At 42.2% G+C, this 27,535-nt stretch overlaps 1 protein-coding gene across 1 annotated transcript; it reads right to left on the reverse strand.

Moving 5' to 3' along the window:
- Positions 1-841: 841 nt before the first annotated feature.
- On the reverse strand, positions 842-27,435 carry BZW1 (basic leucine zipper and W2 domains 1). The gene is made up of 12 exons (XM_082260197.1): positions 27,282-27,435; positions 16,058-16,133; positions 13,373-13,549; positions 11,979-12,073; positions 11,390-11,455; positions 11,168-11,303; positions 7,986-8,095; positions 7,710-7,880; positions 7,396-7,542; positions 3,279-3,417; positions 2,207-2,329; positions 842-1,310 (listed from the first exon to the last, which is right to left on the reverse strand). The coding sequence occupies exons 2-12, from the start codon at positions 16,119-16,121 to the stop codon at positions 1,279-1,281; spliced, it is 1,260 nt and encodes a 419-aa protein (XP_082116323.1). The 5' UTR covers positions 16,122-16,133; positions 27,282-27,435; the 3' UTR covers positions 842-1,278.
- Positions 27,436-27,535: the final 100 nt, after the last annotated feature.

The raw sequence follows: 27,535 nt of genomic DNA on the forward strand, positions 1-27,535 counted from the left end.
GTTCTACTTCTGGATAGAAAGATGTAAAAAAAAAATATCTTGTATCTCAACTACATTTGATATTACATAATACATTTCAGGAAACAGTGGACGTACCAGCAAAGGCAAAATGGGTAGAGGATATTGGGCCCATATTAGATGATCAATGGGTACAGGTATTGTCAATATTACCTATGGTCTCACTAGCCCCTACACATAGCTTGACTCAATTCATATTGCATAGATCTTACCATACTCCGGAGAAGTTATTTAAGTGGCGACGACCAGACACAGCAACATGCCCAAAATGTAATCAGGATCCAGCAAATTTAATACATATGTTATGGAGGTGCCCCAAGCCCCACCGATATTGTCAGGGAGTTCTCTACTCTTAACTTGGTCTTTGGGGTGGTCTTATTGGTGGAAAAGGGAATGATTTGAGTATATTGATCGAACGCAGATTCCGAAAAACACTTGTTCCAATAGTACGGTGCCTTTTTCTTGCTCTAAATTTTATAGCACAAAAATGGTTGGCACCAAACTCCCAACAGTTGAGGGGTGGATAACAACAAATTGAGACTTTTTTTTTTTTTTTTTTTTTTTTTTTTTATTTCTCTGGGCAACCATAGAGGTTGCCTAAAGAAATATGAAAAAGTATGAAAGAAATGGTTGGAGGATAATGTTACAATTTAAAAATGGTATAGGGGGAAGGAGAGAAAAGGTAAGAGAAGGTGCAATGTTCACTTTCATTATTAGGGTAAATTTTGGTATGTGGGGTATGATGTACATAAGGATATGTTCGTATAAAAAAATAAAAATAACTAAAAATAAACCAAATACTATAAGAAAACACAAACTACAATTGGTAGTCGAATATGGCATTTAATTTGCAAATATTTTCCCATTACAAATATACCAAATCATAGTGATTTTGAACTTTATTTTTAATAGAAAACCAGGGGATAAAACAAATTGTTACATTTTGAAAGGCCTTAAATTACATTATTACAGTAGAAAATACAGGAGGTAGAGGGTAACAAAAATCCAGGACATGGAATTTGGACAACTCATTGTTACTTAAAACATGGTTTCCTCTAAAACTAAAAACATGACTGTAAAAAGGGAGGAGAAAAAAAAAAAAAAAAAAAAAAAAAAAAAAAAAAAATTGTAAAGTGATGAAAGCCCTTATATCATGCTTGATACAGGAGGTAGGATGTAATGAACCAGAAAAGACACATAATTGAGTATGAAGTTTTTATCTACAGCTCCTGTGTTTGCTTACTGGCAACACTTGACAGTTCATTCAACATCTTCGGTCTCAGACTCAGACTCTGCAGAGGGGAAGACAAAAAAAAAAAAATTATTTTAAAAAGACAAAGTATTTGCATTATGCCTTAAGTAGAACAGCCATGAGTAGACAGCAATTTACAATCAATTTAAACTTGCTACCTTAACAGCATCAGCTAGCATTAAACTAGCAGGGCTCTTTGGACATGCTGCATATGTCCAAAGAGTGAAGGGTTAAAAAACAAAGAATGGCCGTAATAGCAACCATCAGTTGGTACCCGCTTAGCCAAGCCAGGTTTTGGGTGTAAAGTGAATGTGATCCAGTGGCTGTATAGCTGCCAATCAGTTTTACAGTGTGGGTGGTGCTTTCATCCTCAATTGCTGGGGGGGGGGGGGGGGGGGGGGGTTGCGCGGTGTGCTAGGTAGGAGACTAGGTTTTTAACCTTGTGGCAGTTTGATTATAATATATATATATATATATATATATACACACACACACACACACACGAAAAAACTGCTACCCTGTGGGGTCATTACCTCATACAGATACAAATAATTAAAATTGTAACACTTGTTGCGTGTCTAGAACCATGAATCACCCTTTTCATTTGTACAGGCTCAGAAGACCTTCAGAAGGCATGTGTTGTTCATATGGTATAGCCTTCAGATTATATATGCCAAATTCTGACTATATATAGCTGTGGCTTTGATAAAGTTATTGGACAGAGCATTAGTGTCAAATTTTCACTAAGCTGGAATGAATCCAGCAAAAGTTGAACACACACCACGGCTTTATTAAGATGTATGCGGTAATGCATGTGTTAAAGCATTTCTACAGGCATATATTGCTTATAGTCTGTGTGTGAGATGTATTACACAGATGCACGCGTTTAATAAAGTTACTACCAAAAAGGCCAGGCACCATTTGCAAAGTAGTTACCTTCTTCTGCATTTTTAAGCCACTCTACAAACTTTTTCATCTGTTCCAGAAATACACTCTTTCCTTTAGCAACATGTGCATCTTTATACCACTTCAAAATGGGCTCTTCACTTAAAACTTCAGCTGTAAGGAGAAAAATGTGTAGATCGGCTTTAATATAGGTTGCCCTCGAACCACCTATTGTATACAGTCTGTCAAGCCAAATTACAAAAAAAAAAAAAAAAAATGCATTATAGCAGGATGGGAGTGTTAAGAATTTTCCATATCAATGACCGCATAAGTGCTATAGATACAAAATGTACAGTATATAATGTCAATCACCATGCCGTCAATGCTTTGGTGCAAATGTGAAACGAGAGGCCAATTTTCCATAAGTAAATAAGGGGGGGAGAATTATATAAAGTTGTAAACATCCTGTCTTTCCATATAAGGTTACATCAAAAAAATGGTGAGTATAAAACAAGTTCTCATGCAGATGCTCCTCTGCATTAGCATTTACCTGTTAAGCACCTACGGCATATTTCTATGCACGTGTTGAGGAAAATATACTGTATGCACAGTTGCGGCGATGATTACCGCAGCAGTTTACAGCCATTAACTTGTATATGGCTGGCTGTACACTCGCTCCACCTGCTGCAAACAGAAGGAGCAGTGCTACTACCCATACAGCTCACCAATAAACAAGCTCTTGGGTGCCCGATCCACAGCCATTTGACTGAGTACATATGTAGAAAGAGGATCCGCACACCGGTAGTTCTTTAAAAAAAAAAAAATCTTCATCTTTATTCAGGAACCACAGAACACAACTGCTGATGAGATCAGTTGACACGTTTCAGCCTATAGGGCCTTAGTCATAACCATGACTAAGGCCTTATAGGCTAAAATGCGTCGACTGATCTCATCAGCAGTTGTGTTCTGTGGTTCCTGAATAAAGATGAAGATTTTTTTTTTTTTTTTTTTAAAGTACTACCGGTGTGCGGATCATCTTTTTACATATGCTCCACTTGCTGCTCCCCATGTGCAGGAAAGCACCAGGAATTTTATGTTTGAGCTTAAAAATTACCAAGCTTACCTTTGTAAAAAAGCACCACAATTTTCTGGAAGGATTTCATGAAGTGAATGTTGTCATAACAATACTCCTGAATTTTCAGCAGCAAAGTCAGTTCAGACTGACCTTGTGTAGTAAAGGCAGCAAGGAGAGGGCTGTATTGCTGAAGAAAAAAAGAAAGCAGCATTAGTCAGGGTTTGTACATATATTTTTACCAATAAAATTCAATGACGTCAAGTAAATATTCATGACCTAATGTTCCATGAAATGTCTATGTATACATGTTAAATAAGAAGAAAATCCATGTTACACCCAGCATATTTTTTCTACGCACCAACGTTAGCTGAAACTGCGTTACCCCCATAGACTGTAAAAAGGTTAACCCACACAGAGAACATCACGTGACGGATCGTGCGAAAGTTAACTATTGTAATTTAACCAATATTATATAAACTATATTCCAATATACTGGAGAAAGAAAAAAAGATTTGATGGAAGTTCCTGCTTGGCGATAAAGCTTCAGTTCAGGCAGTCAGGATGGATAAGGTGCAGCCGGACTGGTATGGATGGCACAGATGCACAAATGCGGTGCATACATCGAGGGCAGCTCTTTGTTGGGCCGAAGCAACAGTCCCACGAACAGGCAGAAAAGAAAGGCGCCACTCAGTGTAGCAGATGTAAATAATTTTATTGACACATTAAAAACTGACATGGAGGTAAGCGTCTCTTCATAGCTCGGCGTCCTTCCGGGTCCACGGTGTTTCCATCCCTGAGGCTGGCCAGCAGCCAGGAGATGACACTAGGAGAACCAATCAGGGGACTCCGTCAGATCGAGGCAGCGGTGAAGCGCATACCTCACTGGGGGGGGGGGGCACACAAACGTGATGACACGCGGGGGGGGGCGGTAACCGGTGTCGGAGCATGCGTGAACCGCTCCTTCAGACCCCCGATTGGTTCTCCCCTAGTGTCATCTCCTGGCTGCTATTCAGCCTCAGGGACGGAAACACAGAGGACCCGGAAGGACGCCGAGCTATGAAGATAGACGCTTGTAAGTTTTTAATATGTGCCAATAAAATATACATTTGCTACACTGAGTGGCACCTTTCTCTTTTCTGCATATTCAAATATACAGGGATTGTGAACCAAATTTCCATGACTTTTCCAAAACTTTGTGGGTTAAATTTTCCAAAACTTTTCCAGGCCTGGAAATTGCCATTTTAAAATTCCATGCCTTTTCCAGGTTTTCATGGTCGTACAAACCCCGATTAGTAGATCTACGCACAGCAAAAGATTTAGGCAGGTGTGAAAAACGCTGTAAATTAAGGCTTCAGAAATAGAAGTGTTAAAATCATCAATTAAACATGGAAAGGAAACGAACAGAAGAGAAATAAAAATTTGGTGTGACCACTGTTTGCTTTTAAAACAGCATTAATTCCTCTAGGTACGCTTGCACACGATTTTTGGAATTCGACAGGTAGGTTGATCCAAACAACTTGGAGAACTGCAGATCTGTGGATGTAGGTTGCCTTAAGTTCTGTCTTATGTAACCCCAGACAGACTATGATGTGGAGATCAGGGGCTCTGTGGAGGCCAAACCCACTTCCAGGACTTGTTTTTTACGCTGAAGATAGTTCCTAATGACGCTGGCTGTATTTTCTGGGGTCGTTCTACTGCTGCAAATATTTGGGGGGGGGGGGGGGTCACTTGCCTCCCTGATGTTATGGCATGGAGAAGTATCTGCCTGTATTATTGCTCAGGCAGATACTCCATTTGCAGTAACAGTAAAGGCAGCGAACGAACCTCCACCATGCTTTACTGTCGCCTGCAGACACTCTTGTAGCACTCTCCAGCCCTGTCTCTTGCTACAGCCAAATATTTCAAATTTTGACTCAATCCAGTGTACCTGCAGCCATTTTTTTGCACCCTGGTCCCCGTTTTTGTGCACAGTTGAGTCACTTTGCCTTGTTTACATATGCTGGAAGTATGGCTTTTTGATCGAAAATTCCTCCATTAAGACAACTTCTGGCCAGACTTCTCTATACAGTAGATGGGTATACTTTTATTTCACAGTTTGCCATTTCTGTGCTAATGACACTGCTGGACAGCTGGCACGGGGAGCCATCCTGGCAAGAACACAGTGATTGAGCGATCAAATTGGGTACAATCAACCTGTCCATACATTTGAATCTCAGCCGGTTCAGAGATTTGATCCGTCTATGGCTGGCTTTAGTAGTTTGGCTCTCGCATTCCATTTTAAGCCTCTTAAACAGCGGTTTGATTCAACCTACATATGAAAGCGATCATTAGCACTTGCTTGGTAGAATTGGTTAATCATACACCTGACTAATCCTACAAAATCCCTGACTTTGTGCAAGTGTAAGACTTGATCCTGGTTTGAAGCCAATGGGTAGTCACACCAAATATAAAAGATTTATATTTATATACAGGAGTAAACAAAAGATTCCAAGCAAGCCAGTATGCAGTTATATTTCAGACCCAAATGTAGTTCAGTTGACAAAAAACGTTTGTAGCAACCAAATCTTCTGAACAGTAGTATTTCCTAATGATCAATTGTCCATGATAGGACAGAACCATGTACGACCCATTTAACACTGTTGAATTAAATTCAAATAATTTGGAACAGGCTGGCAACACAACTCTAAATGCCATTTAGGAAGCTTTAAATGCTGCCCACCCTCTTCCTTTACGAATGCTGATCATATTGAATTGCAGAACAGCGCAACTACAACTGTTTACTAGCAGTCACATGAATGTCTAAGTCAAACTACTGGGTGGCTGCTGTGAGTTGACAATGAGGAATTCCCTCAAGCAGTGACAAACCTATAAAGATCAACGCTGTGAGTGTGGAGGTCTCCTCCCATCAACTACCCAGGTATATAGACTGCAGCACCACAAATGGCCTCAAAGGACAGATAGCTTTTGCTTTAACCCACTTGCCGACCAGCCCCTGTATTTATACTGCGGCAGAATGGCTGTCACGCAAAACGACGTACCTGTACGCCGTTTCCTGTAGCAGGGGTGCCTTGGCAAAAAGCCTAAAAAAACTGTACCAAAAATGATATACAAGCCAGGTGGATCAAGCCTGCCTTTTAGTTACACAGCCATGGGTTTTCATTATGCACTACTATGGAGGGTGGCTGTTTCCTCTACATCAACCTTGTTTGACCCTCCTGTGCCACTCTCCCTCAGCACTGGGACGACATTAGCTGACAGATGGAGACTAGTCAGTACTAGTATGCAAAAGTGTATTTGCTTTGGAAGAAATAAACACCTCGAATGTGTAATGTTTCAGCATTATGTAAAGCGATTAGAATAGTATCACATTTTAGAATGGGGTGCCTCAAGATGGTGCATTGTTTTAAAGGGTGCCTCGACTGAAAAAAGGTTGAGAAATACTGGGTTAGACAATGGCACCCTAACTGGCATTAGGTATCGGGATGAAATCCTTGGACCCATGGTCAGACCCTACGCTGGTGCAGTGGGTCCTGGGTTTTTCCTTGTGAACGACAATGCCCAGCCTTATGTGGTGAGTGTATGTAGCCAGTTCCTGGAGGGTGAAGGAATTGATTCCATTGAAGGCCCCCACACTCTCCTGACCTAAATGCAATAGAACACCTCTGGGACATTATGTTTGGCTCCATCGAACAACTCCAGGTTGCACCTCCGTCTATTCAGGAGCTCAGTGATGCCCTGGGCCAGATCTGGGAGGAAAAACCCCAGGAAACCAGCTTTTGCCTCAATAGGAGCATGCCCCGACGTTGTAAGACTTGCATTCAAGCACGTGGAGGCCATACAAACTACTGAGTACAATTTTGAGTTGCTGCAATAAAATTTTAGCCTGCTGCGTCTTTTCAATTTGATTTTTGGGGAGTCTTTAAATTCAGCCCTCTAGATTGATAATTTTAGTTTCCAAAAGATGTGGCATCCTTTTGTTCCCAACACGTTACCCAGTCCATATCAGTATAGATATTCAGCATGAAATGTTTTCCCCATTGAGATCTGATGTGCTTACAAAGTGTTCCTTTAATTTTTTTTGAGCAGTATTATGTAGACTTTATTGGCAAGAGCAATAGGCATTTTTGGGACTTTTGCAGGGAGAATGTTTTTTTTGGACAGATACCTTCAAGTGTTTGATGGCTTGCTCTGTGACCAGCTCCTCTTTTTTGTTCCATTCCACACAGCTCATCACACTGGACCACAAGATACCAATGACAGTCTGCTCAGAGATGTTGTTTTTCTTCATTTCTTCCTTTACATATATACTGATCTGAAAGTTAGTAAAACTATTTACAGGTTTTTTTTAAAAACACAAGTCAGTAAAATAAACGTTTTTGCATAACACCAAGCAATTAGAGGCCAGTTATCAGTTGAGGTCTAGTTACTCTATAGATTGCTGAGCAGCAAATTCACATTACAATATTGTCATGTAGTTACCTCTTTAAGAGGCTCTCCTTTTGCCATCATTTCCTGCAGTTCTTTCTGAAGCTCCTTACGAGCCCCTATTGTTTGTTGATTCCGGACATACTCGGATAATTCCTTTAATCCAGCATCTGTGAAGTACTTCATGAAGTGTTCTACACTCTGCTTGTTTGCCGGAAATAGTTCCTAGAATTAAATTTCAAAAGCAAAGCAGGGATATTTAGATCATGTTTAGCGGTCTCGCAGTAAATGAAATTCTTGCCACAAAATTATCAGAAATAGCTTGCTTACCATAAGTCTATTGTCCATATTCACTTTCCTAAGACTTGATGCTACTGCATTAATATCTTTTTCCTTGATCCATGATTTAAATAGTTTTACTGCAAATGCAGCTGAAACACCTGTTAAAACATTAGGAAATCAGACATTTAGCCATATCCATTAGGTATTTCACACAATAGTCTACAATCCTATAATTTCAACACCCTCCCATATAAAGGTTAAGGGGTAGGGGATGCAAGAGAAGTGGACAGAATTTAGGTCCATAAATGATCTCCAGTGCATGGGGGGGGGGGGGGGGGTAGATAACAGAACAGCTGACTACCATGCTTTTGGTACAGTGTTTTGAACTCTCAATTAGGGATGAGATGAGCTCAGGCCTTCTCCAGACTCCTCGGACTACAATGAGCTACAGGGCAGGATATGGAATAAGCTCGGCTGTCATCCTGATCTGCTCTCCATCTATCCCTTCAAAACTATAAGGGAGTACCCAATTGTGTAGTCCTTACTCAAAATACCAGGCCAATTTGACAACCCAGGTTTCACTATGTAGTTCTGCATTTCATTTATTCAATACCTAATCACAGCAAAATTATAGCTCAGGACTTGAAGTCACAGACATCCTAACAATAAAAGGGAAAAAAAAAAAACCCAACAGCTGAAAGTCTGACTAAACACATGCTTGTTTGTAGGTTAACAGTCACCCTAGGCATAATAAAGCTGGCTATACAAAAAAAAGTTTTATCCAGCAAGGATGGATGAACCACATGCAGCAGCTTTTGCGTTTTGACACTCGACCCTACCCAAGGTCAAGATATTCAAACAGTGTCTACATGCGACTGGATGTAGATGCTGCTTGGCCAACAATTTTCTTCTCCTCTTGTGCCAAAAGGGCCACCAACTGAGAAAATTGGCTGGTTCATCAGGACTCAAAGTGCTGCAATTGCTGCTGTGGCAAAAGGAGTCATCATGGGTACTTAAGATTGTCCAACTAGGGCAATTTAGACATAAGTCAATTACCTATGAGCATGTCTGGAGTGTTGGGAGGAAATCCACCGAACACAGGGAGAACATGCTGCAGAACTGTTAGCCACTTCATGCACAGCGAGAGCCGTGAAACTGATGTCATAAAAACAGAGCAAGTAAGCTAGTCCTTGAGTAAAATGAGTGCGGCCTCTACTGCACCAAAGCAGCCAAATTTTAAATTGAAGACGCCCATTGATTTTTAAGTTAACTGCTACCAGTAGGATAAAAGCTTGTTTAAGATGCCAATTATGCTACCTAAATGTGAAGTCAGTCAAAACAATTCAGTGTATCGTTGGATCACAAATGCATAAAAAAAGTTAATGGGGTATAGAAAGGTCCTCTACGTGTAAAAAACACCCATTTAACCATGTTCAAATTTTGTAAGATACAACATGCAGTAATTACACTGATTTTTTTTAACTTATGGGCAGAATTGACACTTTCCATTACCCCCAGTGTAGGGCTGCAACTAACGATTATTTTCAAAATCGATTAGTTGGCCGATTATTATTTCGATTAATCGACTAATCGGATATAAACCTCAAAAAAAAAAAAAAAGTTTGTGTATAATTTAGTTAATATTCTTGAATATTTATATGCAGTGATAAATATAAATATCCAGCTATATAGTTGGATATTTAATCCACTGAGACAGATGTATTATTAGAGGTTTAAATGTGGTACATATCAGACTCAGAGATCAATATTTTTAAAAGACCTAAAAACACTGTTTTGCAAATTTTCAGACCGGATTGGTAAATAATATCCATGACACACTCCCTTATTAATAGGCGGGTAGCTGGATACAAGCTCCCTGCGCCTGCTGTCACTTATGCTGGCCATACACAAACTAAATTTTTTTTAGAACATTTTTAAAAACATTCATTTTTCTAACCATTAGTGGGGTCTATTCGGTGTTCGTTGTCAACCACAGGAAAAATTGGAAGGAGCAGAATAGAAAACTTCTCAATCAAACAAATCTTCAAATAGTGGATGTGGTTTTTGCTAAGAAGTTATAATAATTTTAAAATTTATTGTTAAAAACAAGTGGAATTTTCAAAAAACACTCGTCCATTCATCTAATTTACAAATAATTTTTGAACAAATATAGATGCAAATATTTTTGTCCAAAAAAAACAATACATGTATGGGCAGCAGACCTTTAGTAGCAGCAGCATGTTTTATTTTTTTTTCTCACCTGTCATGATGGGGTTAAAAAAAATAGCCCTTAATAGTAAAAAAAAAAAAAAAGCAGCAGATATCGCTACTGTAATATTATTAGAATTTCTACTGTGAAAACAGTGAAAGTATTATATCTTGTATCATGTGTATTTATATAAAAAAATATTGCCCAGAAGTCGGATATGCAGGATATTTTAACTGGGAGTCAGATATGAAGCTATATGAAGGGTGGAGGGGGGGGGGGATAACATGTTTATATTAAAGTAGTACTAAAAGCTGACTTTTTTTTTTTTAATGGATATAATAATTGTAAATATAATGCACAATACTAGCAAACTTTTACTTTAAATGTAATTGTAATGCCTTCTATCACCTCTAGTCTATTGGCCTCCACCTTCTCTTGATTCAGATGCTCATCTTCCCTGCACAGAGCCCTTAAAGTGATTGTAAAATGTTGGATTTTTTCTTTTTAACAACAATCTTGTCATACTTACCCACTCTGTGTAATGATTTTGCACAGAGAAGCACTGATTCTTCTCTTCTGCCCCCCCTCCCCCACGGCACTTCTGGCCCCTCCTATCTTCAAAGTACCCCTATAGGAAGCAGCAAAGTATAGTACTGTATAGCATGTCCCTAATAGCAAGGTAAAAAAAAAAAAAAAAACCTCTTCCTTTAGAATCACTTGGTTCTTTCTCTTTCCCAGGACTACATTTCCCATGAGGCATTGCTCCTCACACATTCACAAGTTCTCTGCCATCTACATACATGAATGGACGGTGTACTGAGCTGTATGTGCGTTGCACTGTATTTTCTGATATGTAAACAAATAATGCATTCTGTATGCAGGACAACTAATCGGCTGACCGATTAATCGATTACGAAAATAGTTGACAACTATTTTCATAATCGATTAGTTGACAATTAATCGATTAGTTGTTTCAGCCCTACCCCAGTGTATCTAGCAGTGCAAGTGTCAGAACACTTACCCTCTTTTACCAAATTCTCATTATAGAGACTGTTCAAAATCGATGCATTAAGAATCCCATTGGCCAGAAGAACACCAGTAAGCATGGCCAACTTATTCCTCTCAGACTCTGAAAAACCTTTCAGAAACAGAAACAGCTGGAAGAAAGAAAAGAGTTTAAAATGCAAACAAAAAAAAACTTCAAACACACAACTACTAAAAAGCCAAACAAAAAAAGGTTTACCTTTTTGATCTCTTCTTCAAAGCCTTTCTCCAGGTATTTGTAACGTCTTATTAGTTTGTTAAAAACCTAAGAGTAAAATAGTGATACACAATTTAAACTTTTGCATTTGAATTTATTAAAACTCCTCTTCAGGTTTCATATATTAGAAACAACCCACCCACAAATGGTTTCCCTTAGCATTTAAAAGCAAATTATGGTTTTTAACCCTCTGACTACTAGGCCTCAAAAAAAAAAAAAAAAAAAAACTCTTGCAGCAAGCACCTGCATTTTTAGCAGTCCCTATGCATACAAGGCTTGTATAATGGATACATGCTTCCAGCAGTAAAGCATACATGGGTTCCATTGACCATCACTGCCCAACAACAGCAACAATGTTTAGTCAGTGGTACCTGCTGTGCAGATTTTTTTGTTCCTACAAAAAAACTTCAGTGTCACAATACAAGGGCACTGCCAAATAATTTTTAAAACCTGCTGTAATGCAATATGCTAGAACTGCAGAAACAAACACCAAATATGCTGTGTGGACATGGGGATCTGAACAGTCTTTAAAGTCTGCAAGCTTCCAGTCTGGATGTTCCTAATACTTTACCTGAGCAAATGCCGTCATGGTTTCTAGATCTTCTTGTGCTGAAAACACACAAACATCAGTACGGATCACGTCGTCGGTAAGAGTACCACCTGGTGCTGCAAGATTAAATTGGCATAATTAGAACAAATGCAGTACAATTTTCTGAGCTCATTACAAATGAGAAGCATATTGGAAGAGCAAATACAGGTTGAAAAGTGCCATGTAAAACTACATACAGACATTAAACACTGCAACAGATGAATGCTGGTTATGGGCTCATGCACAAGGATAAACATAAGACGTGCTAATCTTTATATGCATACAGTTTTTAAATGTAGTCCATTGGCGCTGAATGGCCACCTGCATCCAAGTAATTAGGGTACCATTTGCTCTGTATGCATGCAATGTTAGCAAAATCTTAGGTCTAAGGAAAATTTATACAGACTTTTGCTTCCAGTAAGATACTATGCACTCGTGAGAATGAGTACTAACTGCAACAGACCAGAAGCCAACATATGCTAGTGCACTGCATGCTCCAATATAATCCAAAGCACTTGTGCATTGTATCAAGACTGTAAAGACACATTGAAATTTATTCTGGATGCACTTCTATCAACAAGGCCAATACCATAGCAGAATTGATCCTACATGGCTGCAGCAATGGAGAACAGGTGAATTGGCCATATTGCCATTTCTGGCCACACACACATTTGTTCTGTGGATTGCCCTGTCAGGACCACTAGCTTGACAAAAGTAGATTTTTCCAAATGATTAATTGAAACAGCACCTGCATCCAATAAGAACACTGAAACACTGCCTGCAGCTAACCAAAAGCCCCCCTCCCCATGGGCTCCCCCCCCCCCCCAAAAACCGTACTCTCCTTATCCTGTCGCTTACTTACAGATTCTCCTGCCGTAAACCCAATTCTGGAAGGGTTTCAGTGCTCTGGAGTATACCAAATTTAGTTTTATTTTACGTTCTCTTCTCCCCCCCCCCCCCCCCCCAAGACAGACCTTATGGGTTTTTATTCCCTCCTCTCCCTTTACTTATGAAGCCTTGGGAAGGGGGGGGGGGGGGTAAGTGTTTCTGTAGAAGAAAGTTCAGCTGGGATTTAAAACAAACAGGTGCAATGACAGTGGAGAAAAAAAAAAAAAAAAAAAGGTTTGGAAAAATATTTTCAGTTATCAATGCAGAAGCATTGTGCAAAAGAGCCTTTTTATCATTGCAAGATCAGATGTTAAAGACAGTTTTTGGACTCCAGCTTTCTCTAGCAGTCAGTAGTTCTGACACAAACAGCACCACCAGGTATCATTTCTTACTGCAGTACCATTTTGAAATGCATTTATGTAGTTTGACTAGCAGCCAGTAATGGGAATAGCGAACAAGAGGTTTGACAATTTTATGTACTTGCATACCCAGCATCCCACCAGCCACCAGGATGTCAAAAAGTGTTTCTGCATAGCGACGGTAGTCAAGTTTTGCTCCAGAAGCATCAAGAAATTTTGCTACTGCTTCCAAGTCGTTGCCAGTTTCATTTAAGCCTTGAATAATACAGTCTTGAAATTGGGTAGGGTCAAACCTCTCCTTTTCATCTGAAAGAAAAAAGCAGATAAGTGGGTTATCCTATGTAGAAAAACAAACACTGAATCTATAGAAAAGATCCACATTTTTTTTTTCAGAATGTTTAAGTCTGTATAATATCCTGCAGTACACAGGGTCCTCAATGTTATTTTGGACACCTAAAAAAATTCAAATTTTGCACGCAAAGCCCACTCCGTTGGCGGTGCATATATTAGTATTTGCAAGTAATGACACTAGGTGATAAAAATGACCAGAACCTATTGTATTGGTTCATCCCATTGGATATTGTACAGGTATGCTCCTGCACTAAATGGGTGTTCCCTTTTGTACAAATTAACCACTTGCCCACCGACATTTTCCCCCTTCCCAGCCGAGGCCAATTTTCAACTTCCAGTGCTGCTGCCCTTTGACAATTGCGAGATCATGCAACACTGTACCCATATGAAAATGTTTACCATCATCAATCCACTCAGGCTTTTGGGTGAAAGAAGTTTTAGTTGGTTATAAAATGCAGATGTCCCCTTTCACACTAGCCAGTTACCGACTCTCCTCTTGCTATGACAGCATCAGAAAAGGAATGCCGAGAACTGTCAACTGTTTACCATGTGATCAGCGGTGTCCAATCACAGCTGATCACGAAGTAAAGAGTCGCTATGAATGGCCCTTTATCCCAATCTGTGTTCAACTGTCAGAAGGTGTACAGGAGGAAGTCATGCCACCCTACCAGAGCTGACTGACCGCGCTGAAGCCATCATTTTTCTATAGTGCAGTTGGAAAGTGATTGACGATGGGGGTGTGGTTGGGTCCATGTAGACCCGAAGATAAAGGCCAAGGGTTGACAGCCAGAAACCCCTCATCATTCTCTGGTCTTTAAAGTCTAAGGGCACTTTCCTAAACACCATGGCATGGTAAACCTGTGTTAGCGTCTAAAAGTGCTACAAACCCCTCCCACACCAGCATATATTATAAAGAAACAGTCTAGTATAACCTTTAAGTGTGCTTTCCAATGGTGTGGCAGTTCACAAAATGGTCTCCATTTGGGATACCTCAGCTCAGGGAGAGCCAGTTTACAATTCAGTAACCATAAAGAAAAAAAAATATGAAATACCAGTTTCGGGTGCAGTTGGCATTTAATAGCTCTCCAATGAAGAAGCTATGGTGCAGTTAGGAATTGCCCATTTATGCTGTATAGTGTCTGCTTTAAAGGGAAGACTGACAACTCAATAAGTTCTTGCTCAAACCGGTACCATATAGCATAGAGTGAAGGAATAAAAAATTAAATAAACTGGAGTTTAACAAGTAAATCAGATATTCGGTCACAAACATGCCAAACTAGTTTTTACTGGTCTGCATGCAGGTCCTTTCACTCTTTAGCAGTCCTCCGGCAGTATAAAAATACCTTTAGACCTTATGCAGCCAAATGCTTTAAAGTGGTAGTAAACTGGAAATGGAGGGAAAAAAAAGTCCCCTGCAAGGGAAGTTCATAATTTGCTAATATGCAGGGACACAAAGGCCAATTCGCTGCTCCAGGTAAGAGGTGTAATCTTGAGGACAGCCGGGACTGGGTGCTAGCCCCGGCTAGCATCCCTGTATACCTGGGAAATAAATTGTCTGCACACCTCAGCCTGTCCAATAGATTTATTACATGTATAAAACTGTCACCAGGACAGACGACCATGGAAAGGTTGACACGTTTCACACTGACAAAGTGCTTCTTCAAAATGGTTTGACATTGCATACTAGCACATTATGAGAAACTTGCCTCAAAGTGAAGCCCTCCAGCATCTCTCCCCTCCCCCCCCCCCCCCCCCCCCAGTCTTCCTTTCAGGTTTGCGGCCTCCAGGTACATGTAAAGCCGGACCTTCTGAGCGCATGCGCCAATGACGTCACCAGCCGCATGCACTCTGAATATCTCCTAAACAGTGCAAGTTCAGAAGATATAAACAGCATCTATAGATAAGCCTTATTATAGGCTTACCTGTAGGTATAAGTGGTATAACAGTTTACTACCACTTCAAAGATTAAAGATGCAGTACAAAAACGCACATGCAATAAAAATGAAATGTAGGTCAATTAACAGTTTAAGTATAAGAAGTTTGTGGTGCTTTCAGAGGTTTTAAACCTCAAACCCTTCTAAAGTGTTTCATTGGTCCACAGTAACTGACTGACCAAAATTATTGTTTTTGCTTTCAAGTCGCATGTATATAATGGAGGTGTGACTTTCATGCGACTAGAGTTTACAGTGAAGTCTATGTCCCTCAAGTCACAGAAGTCAGACCAAAGTAATACAGGAAATACTTTAAGTCACATAGATATGACCATTAGTCACTGGGAAACATGAGGTGCCACTTGGGTGTCATAAGTCGCATGACATGCTGCACAAGTATGAATGGGGCCTATATGGGATAAAGCATTGCAAGTTGCAATATTTTTTTCTCCTTACAAAGTACTTCAATATTTTCCATGTTACTTTCCATAATTTCCGGCGCATGTAAAGATAAAGGCAATAATCACCATACCTCTTTTTCGGGTTTTAAAACGCTGGCCAGATAGCGTTGGCTTTTGTTGCTTTTGATTATTCATAAAAAAGATGCCCTGCAAAATAAGACAAATATTACAATTAGAAACATTATGCTGAGCGAGTTCTATTTACCCACAAAGTAAATACATAATTATACTGTGACGGATCTGGATTCAAAAAGCATTTTCTTTTAACACATTTAAAGGGAACCTGTCAATATACTAAACATAGCAATACCCCATCAACCTTAATAGTAGGCACAGCAAGTTATCAAGGTAGTTTCTACGAATCCCATTTAAAGGATAAGCTCACCCTAAAACTAAAATCCCTGCATATACAGACCTCTTCAATCCAAGACTAACCATCTAGCCCTGTAAAGAAATGAGTATACATACCTTTCTAGAAGCCAATCTGACCTCCAGCGGCGATCAGAGGACACGGTCAACAACAGCTGTGAAATGAATAGGAAGTGATATCACCCCTAAAGTTACTATGGGGCTTCCGTTGTTGGCTGTATCCTCTGCACCCGCCTCCGCAGCGGCACAGCGACTGACAGCTCAGCGTGGGATCAGGTCAGATCAGCTAAGAGAAAAGGCAAGTATACTGATTTCTTCTTTACAGGTCTAGATAGGCTAGTCTTTGTTGATCAAGGTCTATAGATGTAGGGATATTAGGGTGGACTTATCCTTTAAGCTACTAAAGCAGTGAAAACTCAGAATTGAACTTTCAAGTTAAGCTGTAGCTCAAGCACTACACCTCCCACAATGCAATGTCCAGAAGTCAAGGACGGCAGAAAAAACAAAAAAACAAACACCATTTTATACATATACATAAAGAAAGCCTAGATTAACTACTTTGCCTACTCTGCAAATTCTGACATTTCATACATGTAAAACATTTGTTCTTTTGCTGAAAAATTATTCTGAACCCCCAAACATTGTATATTTATGATGTGGTTCCTCCACTGCGTGACGTCAAACTGAAAGCAATGAAGATCACCACTCATGGTTTTAGATTCATATAAACAAGTCATTACGGGTTTGCGAAATTAGATCAAACCGATCTCAGTTGGATCTGATGCTTGGAGGCCAGAGGAGAGGTAAAAATAAAAAAATTAAAGTGTACGCTGTGTAAAATCCAAGAACAGAACACAATGATTTGCAAATCTCAAACCCAATATTTTGTCACAATTCAAAATAGATCAAATGTTTAAAACTGAACTAGTGTACAATTTAAGGAAAAGGGTAATTTTGAATTTGAAGGCAGCAAAACAATTTCAGAATAATGTTAACCACTTGCCTTCTGTGCACTTAAACGCCCTTCCCATCCAGGCCAATTTTCAGCTTTCAGTGCTGTCACACTTTGAATGACAATTGCGCGGTCATGCTACACTGTACCCATATGAAATTTTTATCATTTTTTTCACACAAATAGAGCTTTCTTTTGGTGGTATTTAATCATCTCTGGGTTTTTTATTTTTTACAAAAAAAAAAAGAAAAAAAAGACAGAAAATTTTGAAAAAAAAAAAAAAAAAAGTTTCTTTATTTTCTGCGAGTAAATTTTGAAAATAAAATTTTCTCCTTCACTGATGTGTGCTGATGAGGCGGCACTGATGGGCACTGATAAGGAGGTACTAATATGCCGCACTGATGAGCACTGAGAGGCGGCACTGCTGAGCGGCACCATCAGTGCCCACACTCAGTGCCCATAGTGCTGCCAGTTAGTGCTCATCAGTGCTTAGATGAGCAGGCACTGATGGGCACTGACTAGCAGCACTATGGGCACTGATTGTGGGCATTGATGGGGGGCACTGATGGCGGGCACTGTGTGTGTGTTTTTACCTCTAGTAATCAGGGCACTGGTGATCAGTGCCCTGATTACATTCTCCTGTGTCCCCGGCGCTGTGAGGCTCCCCCTCCTTCCTCACACTGCAGGCTCCGTGAGGAAGGAGCGCCGGCGATGAGAGATGATCTCATATGTTTACATATGAGATCATCGCTCATTGGACGGCCCGATCACGTGGTGAATGGCTGCTGTGATTGGCCATTCACCATGATGTGTGATCGGCCGTGTCCAAGGGACACGCCCGACACAGATTTCCCCCGCAGCGCGCTCGCGGGAGCGCGCGGGAGGCGTGTCACTGGGAGGCCGTTTAAAAACGGCCTCCCGAAAATTCGAGTCCGCGCTGCAGCCGTATATAGGCTGTAGCGCGGATGGGGGAAGGTTAAACATAAAAATTTCAAGACTTTAAAATATATCAGAATCCACAGCAGGGTCTCCAAACTATTTAGTCCGAGGACCACATTGTAGATTTCACAAATTAAAGGGCCATAAAATTTTATTTATAAATAAAACTTAAATACGGTCAGAGCCTTTCTGCATATCTGTGTCCTTGTCAGAGCCTTGCCGCACACCTGTGCCCCCCCCCATCAGAGTTTCCTGGATATCCGTGTCCTCAGTGTTAGACATTCAATTCCAGCACATTGCCATTTATATTTGTCTGCCTCTTTACATTGCAGTCACAGTACAGCTCTCCTGCACCTCCCGAAAGGATTGCCGATTTAAACAGCAGGCGAGAGCCAGGAAGTGATGCACTGATGACGTCACTGGTTGTTAGGACGCCGGCGGTCCTGGCAACCAATCAACAGCATGCATGGCATAACGGAGGAGGTGCAGGGGAGCAGCTGTGGCTGATGTTTTTTGGGACTTCCTGAGAACAGCAGGGGAGGGGGGGCGGGGGAGTTCTGTGCCTGCAGTCTCAGCGGTATCTGAATCAGCTGCGGGCAAGATGGAACATACAAGTGGGCCCCTGATCTACAGTACGGAATTTTAGAAGATTCAGAGAATCTGTAAAAGGTCTGCACAAGGGACAAAGCCAAACCACAATATTGGCTATCCAAGATCCTTGGCCCCTCCGGCACTGCATTAAAAGACAGGCAGGATTCTGTAATGCCATTACTGCATAGGCTCAGGAATACTTCCAAAAAACATTGTCCTAACACCGTTCGCCGTGTCATCCAAAAAAGTTAAAGGGTACGTTAACCCTCACCTTGTAAAAACCCATTTAGTTTTAGAAATGAAAGGCTAAGAATTTGTGTATAGTAGAGCTGCACGATAAAATCGTATTAAAAAAAATAATTTTCAATCTCGATTCCCCCCTCAATCTTAAAGCAGATTTCCACTGGCTTTTGTATTTTAAAAGTCAGCAGCCACAAAAAGTGTAGCTGCTGACTTAAAACACACTCACCTGTCCCACTGTTCAGCAATGCAGCCAGGGGGGAGCCTCAGTTCTCTCAGTCTTCTCCTCTTCTATCCGGCATCTCTAGTGTGGGCACCCGGCGGTGACAGCATGGTGCAAGTCATGCTGCGCGTCCTGAATGGACAGGCAATCTTCTGTGACGTGTACCAGAAGACTGCAGGTAAGGAGGGGGGAGTGGGAGCTGGTACCTGTCAAAGTACCTGATTTAGACCTGAAGTACTAGCAATCTGATTCGTACTCACAGGCATTCATCCTTGTTTCTTGCTCGCAATTATGACTGGATGCTTCCCTATCCTCCTTTTTACTACCTGCTGGTTGTTGCCGGTTTTCATATTTTAGGTTCAAAACCGATAAAAACATTTGACACCGAAGTAGCACGATTTCAAAGCCACAATTTAGTGCCATTTCAGGTGCGACTTTCCTAACATCTGTGTGACTTCTGGTGTGGAGCTCCCATCCTTTCAAAACGTCATCTGTGTAACTTCAGGCACAAATGTCTATGCAGGTCGCACCTGAAAATAGTGCAGGAACCCTTTTCCCCAAATCAGTATGGCACCACAAAGTCAGTTGCACAGATTTGAACAGTTGCTTTGCAGGATACTGATAGGATTTACATCAGCTGATCTCTTCACAAAGCGCTTCACCCAAAAAGGGAGAAGTGCTGCTTATTTGCATCCTCCCTCTTGCACCTCTTTTGGAACTTGTGGGTACCTGGTTTTGACAGGTACCTGTTCACGGATCTGTCCAGAAGTTTTGACCCCCCCCCCCCGCAGCCTTCCTGACAAATAATCACAGGTCCTAGAAGACTGCAGGACCATTCACAAAGCGCAGTTCACACATGCGCAGTAGAAAACCGGCTGCGAAGCCTGAAAGCTTCACTGCCGTTTTCCCTTACTGAAGATGCCGGCTCCTGGACCCAAAGCAGATTGAAGAATCCGCTCGGGCTAGGACATCGCTGGATCCTAGGGACACGCGAGTGTCTTTTTTTTTTTTTTTTTTTTTTTTTTTTAATATAAAAAGTCAGCAGCTATAGTATTTACAGCTGCGGACTTAAATATTTGGGGGGGGGGGAATGGAGCTTGTCTTTTTGCTGGCCATACACTGAACAGGGCCAATTTCAATCAGTGTGTGGCCTCGTCTGAGACAAGTCAATTATTTAAATTCTGCCAAAGTGACATGTCAGAAAAATTTTAAGATCAGCTGCAACCACTGATCAGTAAATTATGACAGTGGTTTGTGTGGATGAGGCATCTCCCCCCATTGAAGCTTCCTATACATTCTCAGTCCCAAAAAAAAAAAAACAAGATCCCGATTTTAGTCTCCACACCCAATTTAACTACTAACCCATGAGCAACTTACCCCTTAATTACTGTACAAACCGATATTCTCTATAGTATGTTTCCCCACATCAATCAGCCCAGACACAAAAGACATCTCACTGTACACTGCCTAACATCTCACTGTACACTGCCTAAAATGGTTCTAAAGGCTCAAAGTTTTTTTACCTTAATGCATTAGGTAAAAAAAGCCTTCTTGGTGCAGACCTCACCCGATCTCAATCTAATGATTTGCTAGGGGACGAGCTGCTGTGTATGAATGGACAGGCTTGCTGATGGGGGCACCCAGTGTAAGGTGGGTGAAGCTAGGACCCCCACTGCGAGACCCCAGAAGAGGATTGGGGCTGCCCTGTGCAAAACCATTGCACACAGCAGGTCGGTATAAACAGGTTTGTTAAAAATAATCTTTCCTTTAGAATCAATTTAACTTCTTTAAGAAAAAGTGTCACAACTGGGCTTATGAAAGAATCGGAATATTAAGTCTAAAAATGACCTCAGGGCTGTATATCTACCCTGCTTAATCAGCTTTACTTTTACTTCCCCTCGTAAGATATAAAAGGGTCACCTCCCTTCATATTTTCGGTCCAATAAACTACCTGGATTCCCAGTGTACTAACAGGGATCAAACTGAGAATTGTAAAGAAATGGTCAAAAAACAACCTACTGCAGGTAAACTGTATACGCCTAAAGAATCACAAACATACCTGGCACCGCTTCTTGTGGTGTACAGTTAAGCCCAAAACCTAATAGGCAAAGCTTCAGCATTTACCGATAGTGCCAACGCCTGCCAAGGACTTTACTGCTTCTGGCGCAATCATACTGGCCAATAAGGCAGCTCATCAGTTATGGGCATAGGTGTGCACAGCCTATTGCATTAGGGTGTGCACCCCAAAGCTCAAACACACATGCCTTTCTCTGCAGCCTCAGCTGCACTAGACATTGAAGGAATATGAAGTACTCTGTGCTGAGTGGCTTCCTGTTCATTCACAAACTGAAGCATAGTAAACCTAGTTGTGTTCACAATGTTCATTTGGAAAAGGAAGGCACCAGTAAGTTACATATTTACTAGCCCCTTTCCCCACTCTCCATCCTGCAGCGTAGTGATTAGGGTGTGCCCAGGCACACCCCCTGCGCACGCCTATGGTTATGGGCCAATAAGAATGAGTGGGAGGTGGAGTCTGCAGTAGGTATATGAGAGCTGCAGCTTCTCGTTTGGATTAGTAAGTCAATAAGGGTATCTTGTTTGATGCTTTTATGCAGGCACAGACCACAATACAGTGTGTAAAGTCAGGCAGTCCTGGATTCTCTCAGTGTGAATTGACCCAGTCTGTGCCAGGGTTACTTTAAAGAGGCTTAGAATAACATGGAAATCCAGCCTTTGCTTTCCCTGCCAAAACAGAACAACCCTTTTTTCTTTGGACTTCAGTACCCAGATAATACACCACCCAGATAATACACCTTTGTTTACAGATAGGGATCACCATGTCCATATACATGAATAATGTGCAAGATCTATGACCATTTCTGATGCCAACACATCCGCTTGGATGCTAAAGCACTTCAGGTGGGGCTTGGCATTTCAATGCCCCTCCCCCCACAATACCTGCAGTGCAAAACATTGGAGGTTAAGATAATATATTCTCACCTTTCATAGCACTGGAAATGTCACCCTACTGTGCCAAGATGCCTGGGAACACTGAGTAAAGCCTGGTACAGTTTTTTTTTTTTCTGTCAACACAGCAGGGTTGAAAATAAAAGTCAGCTCCAGTAAGGATCTGACATAGTACAGCGATCTCTCACGCTGAGCCGTTGTGTTCTGACAGGGGGACATCCCCACACACCGATCAGAGTTCACCATTGGCTAGGCGCACTGATTAGGAGCCCGTCGGCTGCTGGTTTTCCAGCATGCTTCTCCAACAGAAATCTGCCTCTGTCAGACCAAGTTCTTTACACAGGGGCCAAATGTCAGTTGGTTTTTATTGAACCAGCCAATGTCTTCCAACATTCAGCCCGCATGTAGGGGGCTTAAAGCGGAGTTCCAGCCATTTACTCACCTGTATAACGGTCCAGCGATGCGGCCGCCGGAAGCCTCGATCCTCTCCCTCGGCGCCGGCATCACTGCTGTGGGCACCCGGCTGTTACAGTTTGCGGCTTCACAGCCGGGTACCCACTGCGCATGCGCGAGTCGCGCTGCGCGCCGTGATTGGCCGGAAATCTTCTGGGACCTCTGACGTGTCCCAGAAGATTGCAGGGAGGGAGGGGGAGAGGAGAACTTCCGCTCAGGGCGCCGCTCCGAGCGGAAGTGGGAGCGGGTACCTGTCAAAACTAGGTACCCGCTCCCCCCCCAAAAAAATGACATGCCAAATGTGGCATGTCAGGGGGGGGTCAGGACTCCCTAAAGCGGAAGTTCCACTTTTGGGTGGAACTCCGCTTTAACCCAAATCTCACAAGAAGACGCAGTAGCGCAAGACAGGGTCACATTGTGACATTTAGGCCAATCAGCATTCCAGGATGAGATTATTCAAAAGCCATACCATAATGTGTGTAGAGCAATCACAAGGCTGGCAGAAGGGGCCACCTCCAAGAGGAGCTAAATCATAAATGACAGATCACTTAGGTCACACCTGTAAATGATTGACATGAGATCAGATGTTTAGTGGACAATTGGCCTGCCTGTCAAACCCGAGGATTTACTATTGTAAGCCCTGGCAATATACAAATGGTGGTAGACTTCAGCATTCTCAGCAGCTGTTTGAGAGGTTGTCAAAAAGAAGGCAAGAAAGAAGGGAAAAAAAAAAAAAAAAAAAAAGGGATAAACCATTTTCTGCAATGAAAAGCTTACCTGACTGGTGGCTCCATTTTTATTCCCCTTTAAAGCCTCTCTAGACTACATGTCGGCTTTGTGAGGTGTATTTAACCAATACGCTGTACTATTAGATTTAACATCATGCGGACTGGGTAAAGCAAGAAAGGTGGGCTTGTAGAAAGAAGGCACTGCACACTCATCCATGACAGCATGTAGTTGTGTGCCGAGAGCAAGCTTTCGGTGCACTCCCAGAACATTAACCAAGCAGGACAGGCTCCCGATCACGTGACTATTGACAGCCAAATCACAGTAGTCACATGATACAGAAGCCACACCCCCTCCTGGACATTAACGCCCACAAAGAGCCACCAAGAAGCAGTGTTATGGGGTTAATGAAACATTTGAAAAAAAGCCAAAGATGGTGTACATTACCAGCAATCTTTTGAGTAAAAGTGTTTAGCAGTACCTCTGTATACTGCCTGGTCATTATGACCTGTGACTGATGGAGGTTTGGGAAGCAACAATTACAAGTTTATGCCAAGTCATCTGCTTCAGTCTTATCAAGACAGCTGTGCCCTGGATGTGACTGAGGGGGGGGTATACAAAATGAAGAGGAACTTTACCATGACTATCTACAATTCTAGCTTTACTCCCTGAGAATTGTAACAGCTCCAAGAGCAAGAGAAAAAAAACCTGGCCCATAGCAGGGATCGACCAATATTGTTTTTTCAGGGCCAATACAGATTTTATATCCACCCTTCAGGCCAATAGCTGATATTAGGTGCCAATATTCTGCACACTAAGTTTTTATTTTTACACTGTCCTTTTACATTTTTTTTTTTCATCACTTTTATTGCTGTCACAAGGAATGTAAACCTTCCTTGTGACAGTAATAGGCAGTGACAGGTACTGGGGAGGGGGGTATCCTCTGCACTTAGCAATCAATTTAAAAACAGCCAAACTTGGCGTTTTAATTTTTTTTTTTTTTTTTTTAAACCTGGCGCCTTTAAGGCTTTAGTACACAGAAGTGATGTCATGACATCGCTTGCAGGTTTTTACATTGGAGACGTGATCAGAGCCGAATGCGGCTTTGTTGGGGTCTTCGGCCAGCCGGGGGAACATCCCCTCCCACTCTTTGTAATTACAATCACCAATACTTCAAAAAAGTGAATATCATCCCCACCGATTATCGCTTGATCGCCAGGCCATAGGGTTCAGAAATAGCCTCCTGGTAGCCAAAAGTGTTCTTAACCAATCTGCTCCCGTGCTGCCATCGTGACATGAGCTCCAGCAGAGGTTGAGACGAGAAATGGGTCTATGTGACCTGGCACAATCCCACAGCATGCCTGCACATGCAGAATCCAGAAAATCTGTGTGCAGACACGCTGCACACCTGTGCCAATAGACTGGCATAGATCGCCTGCCTTCTGTGCACCCATGCAGCTGGTCTCCACCAGGTCCTATAGACCTGCAGCATGTTTGCAAATGTGAGATATGGATCAACATCGCATCATCTCTACCTAGGTAGGGAATTATGAAGTGGAAAGATTGAATCAAAAACAAAAAGGTGTAAAAATTTGTATATATCTGGACATGTTCACAAAGGTTTTCTACACCCCACTGAAACGCTTTTCAGGGCAGTTGAGCAATAGCTGCCAGACATCCAGGAAGTGACACTGCTGTCTAATGAATGTTAGTTTTGCTTCCTAACCAATGGGGGATTTTCTACTGCAATACCATACTGCAACTTCAAGTCAACAGTCCCAGGTCACGGTTTTGTGCTTGGCATCATTCACACAATACAGTACAGGAAAGCCATGTTCCTGCACCACATTCCAAATGGGCTGCCCTTGCGATCTACTGCTGGAGTCAGTGCAAAGTTACCACTGCCCCAAACAGTTTGCATGGTGTGATTTCAGCCCATTTGAAATCAACAGGGCTAAAATAGCTTTGCACAGAACAGAGCTTTCCTATGCAGTTCCTAGTGTGAATGGACCCTTAAAGGAGGAGTTTGGGTTTTGAAAACAAATGGCGACACACTCACCTCTACGCTGCAGCCTTGGATATTGCTGCAGTTCCACGTTGGCTCTAAGCAGGAGAACTGAGCAATCACTTGACCACTGGTCACTCCTTGGTCAGCGATTGCTCTCTGCTGTGCCCCTTCAATGCTCATTGGAGCGCCAACCTGGCAAGGGGGCGGGCGCAGCTGGCTTTAGTTCCTAACTGTGCGTTGAGAGGTGGAGCCAACTGTCAATCAGGCAGCTGGGTGGATATGACTGGGATCTTTAGAGTAGCTCTGTGATATTGATTTGGATTCGGACCAGAACAGTCCTCAAATATATATCTGCTCCTTCCTAATGTAGTTTGCGTGCAAGAATGAATCAACCACGCTGACACAGTTCAGCTGATGGTAATAGCATGCTGTCAGCCGATTCTGGTTCACAGGAGAGCAAGAGTGAGTGCACTCCTGAGACCCCACATAGAAGTAAGGCCTAAGTGCCTGTTTACACCACACAAAAATTATTTGCATCCGTTCAGATGCATTTAACGCATTTTGTGCTTTAGTATCCTTTTATTCTATTTGCAGGGTTTATTTTCTCCTTTCTGCTGTACTGGGTCCAATGCATTTTTGTTGCGATGCTTTTTTACAGTTCTTTGCAGGAAAAAAAAAAAAAAAAACAAACACGCATGTTGTACTTTCTTTTCTGGAACTGAAACACACTGCAGTGGTGTGAACTATGCCACTGGAAGCCATATAACCTTCTTCCCATGCATTTTCGATGCAGAGGAAAAAAAATAAAAAGCGGGAGCACTGAACATGGTAAGAACAGGCACCCCTTAGGCTTCTCTTTTAATGCAGCCCACACAAGCAACAGTCTGATCGCACAATGTCCTTTAGATCTACCAACGACCATGTAGTGCATGGGCCTACCCGATTCTTCATTAGGCAGGTCCTCATATTACTAAGTTTTTGTAAATCTAAAATTGAAATCGGCATGACCAGATCATAACGGGTGCGAATAGCAGTGGCAGGAATCCAATTTTTGCTGCGGCTCTCAGCGGGTAGGTGCAGCCTCCTGCCCCGATCGTAAAAATGACAGCGGACGCAGCTTTTCGCAGCAGCCAGTGATAGCCTGCAGTGATCGCTGCTGGACACACACAAAGTGCAACTAATCACTGACATGGTGGACATCAGCGAATAGCTGCGACCTGTCATAGCGATCGAGACTGGCGGCTGTACCTACCCGCTGAGAGCTGCAACAAAAATCTGATTTGACGCATTTTGCGCCGGTCCTCATCGTTCATGTAGCCTAAGATGGAGGGGGAGGAAGGGCTATTCATCAGGGAAGAGAGTCTTATATGAATTGTCCAGGCCAGGGCCCAGATTACTGAAAACAGGAGATTGCACAATCAGATTGTAATGGGTTTCTGGATTTAGGTTAGTCATACACATCTGAGAGGCTGCGTACACAATGGACACTGCGTACACAGGGGTGATGAGTGTACACAGGGGGGGGGGGGGGGTGATGAGTGTACACAGAGGGTACAGGACACTGTCAGCCTTGTATAGAAGGGTCCATTATACATGGATGAGGGGTCAGTACAGGAGGGGGGAGGAGCATAGACACACACCAGGCCAGCCAGTATAAGCCACCCTTCTTCTATGTCCCCCTAAATATGACAATATTCACCCTATAGACAAAGAAAAGTCAGCAGCCCTGAGCCGGGCCTAGCCGGCACCCTCCGTCCACAAAGCCTTCCCACAGACAGCCCACAGCGCCCCTTGTACCGGGCGGTTCTGACCCCGCACGTTTCTTACCGAATGTAAGGCAGGCAGGAAACGGGCCAGAGAAGGGGCGGGCGGTAACGGGAAACAAGCAACACAGGCCTCGTCCGAGAATTCTCCCTGTGCTGCACGACGACCAGAAAAAGAGAGAGAATCCGGAGCCCCGCCCAGCTACGTCACCGAAGGCAGGGAAAAGAAAGGGCGAGACCATTGAGGCCAAACATTCGAGGGGAAAAACTGAATTTCCGTGTTTTAAAATGTGCCAGATTTGTATTGTGTATGCGTGG

The sequence above is a fragment of the Pelophylax lessonae genome (genome assembly GCF_965119305.1).
Source record: "Pelophylax lessonae genome assembly, chromosome: 6".
NCBI classification, from domain to species: domain Eukaryota; kingdom Metazoa; phylum Chordata; class Amphibia; order Anura; family Ranidae; genus Pelophylax; species Pelophylax lessonae.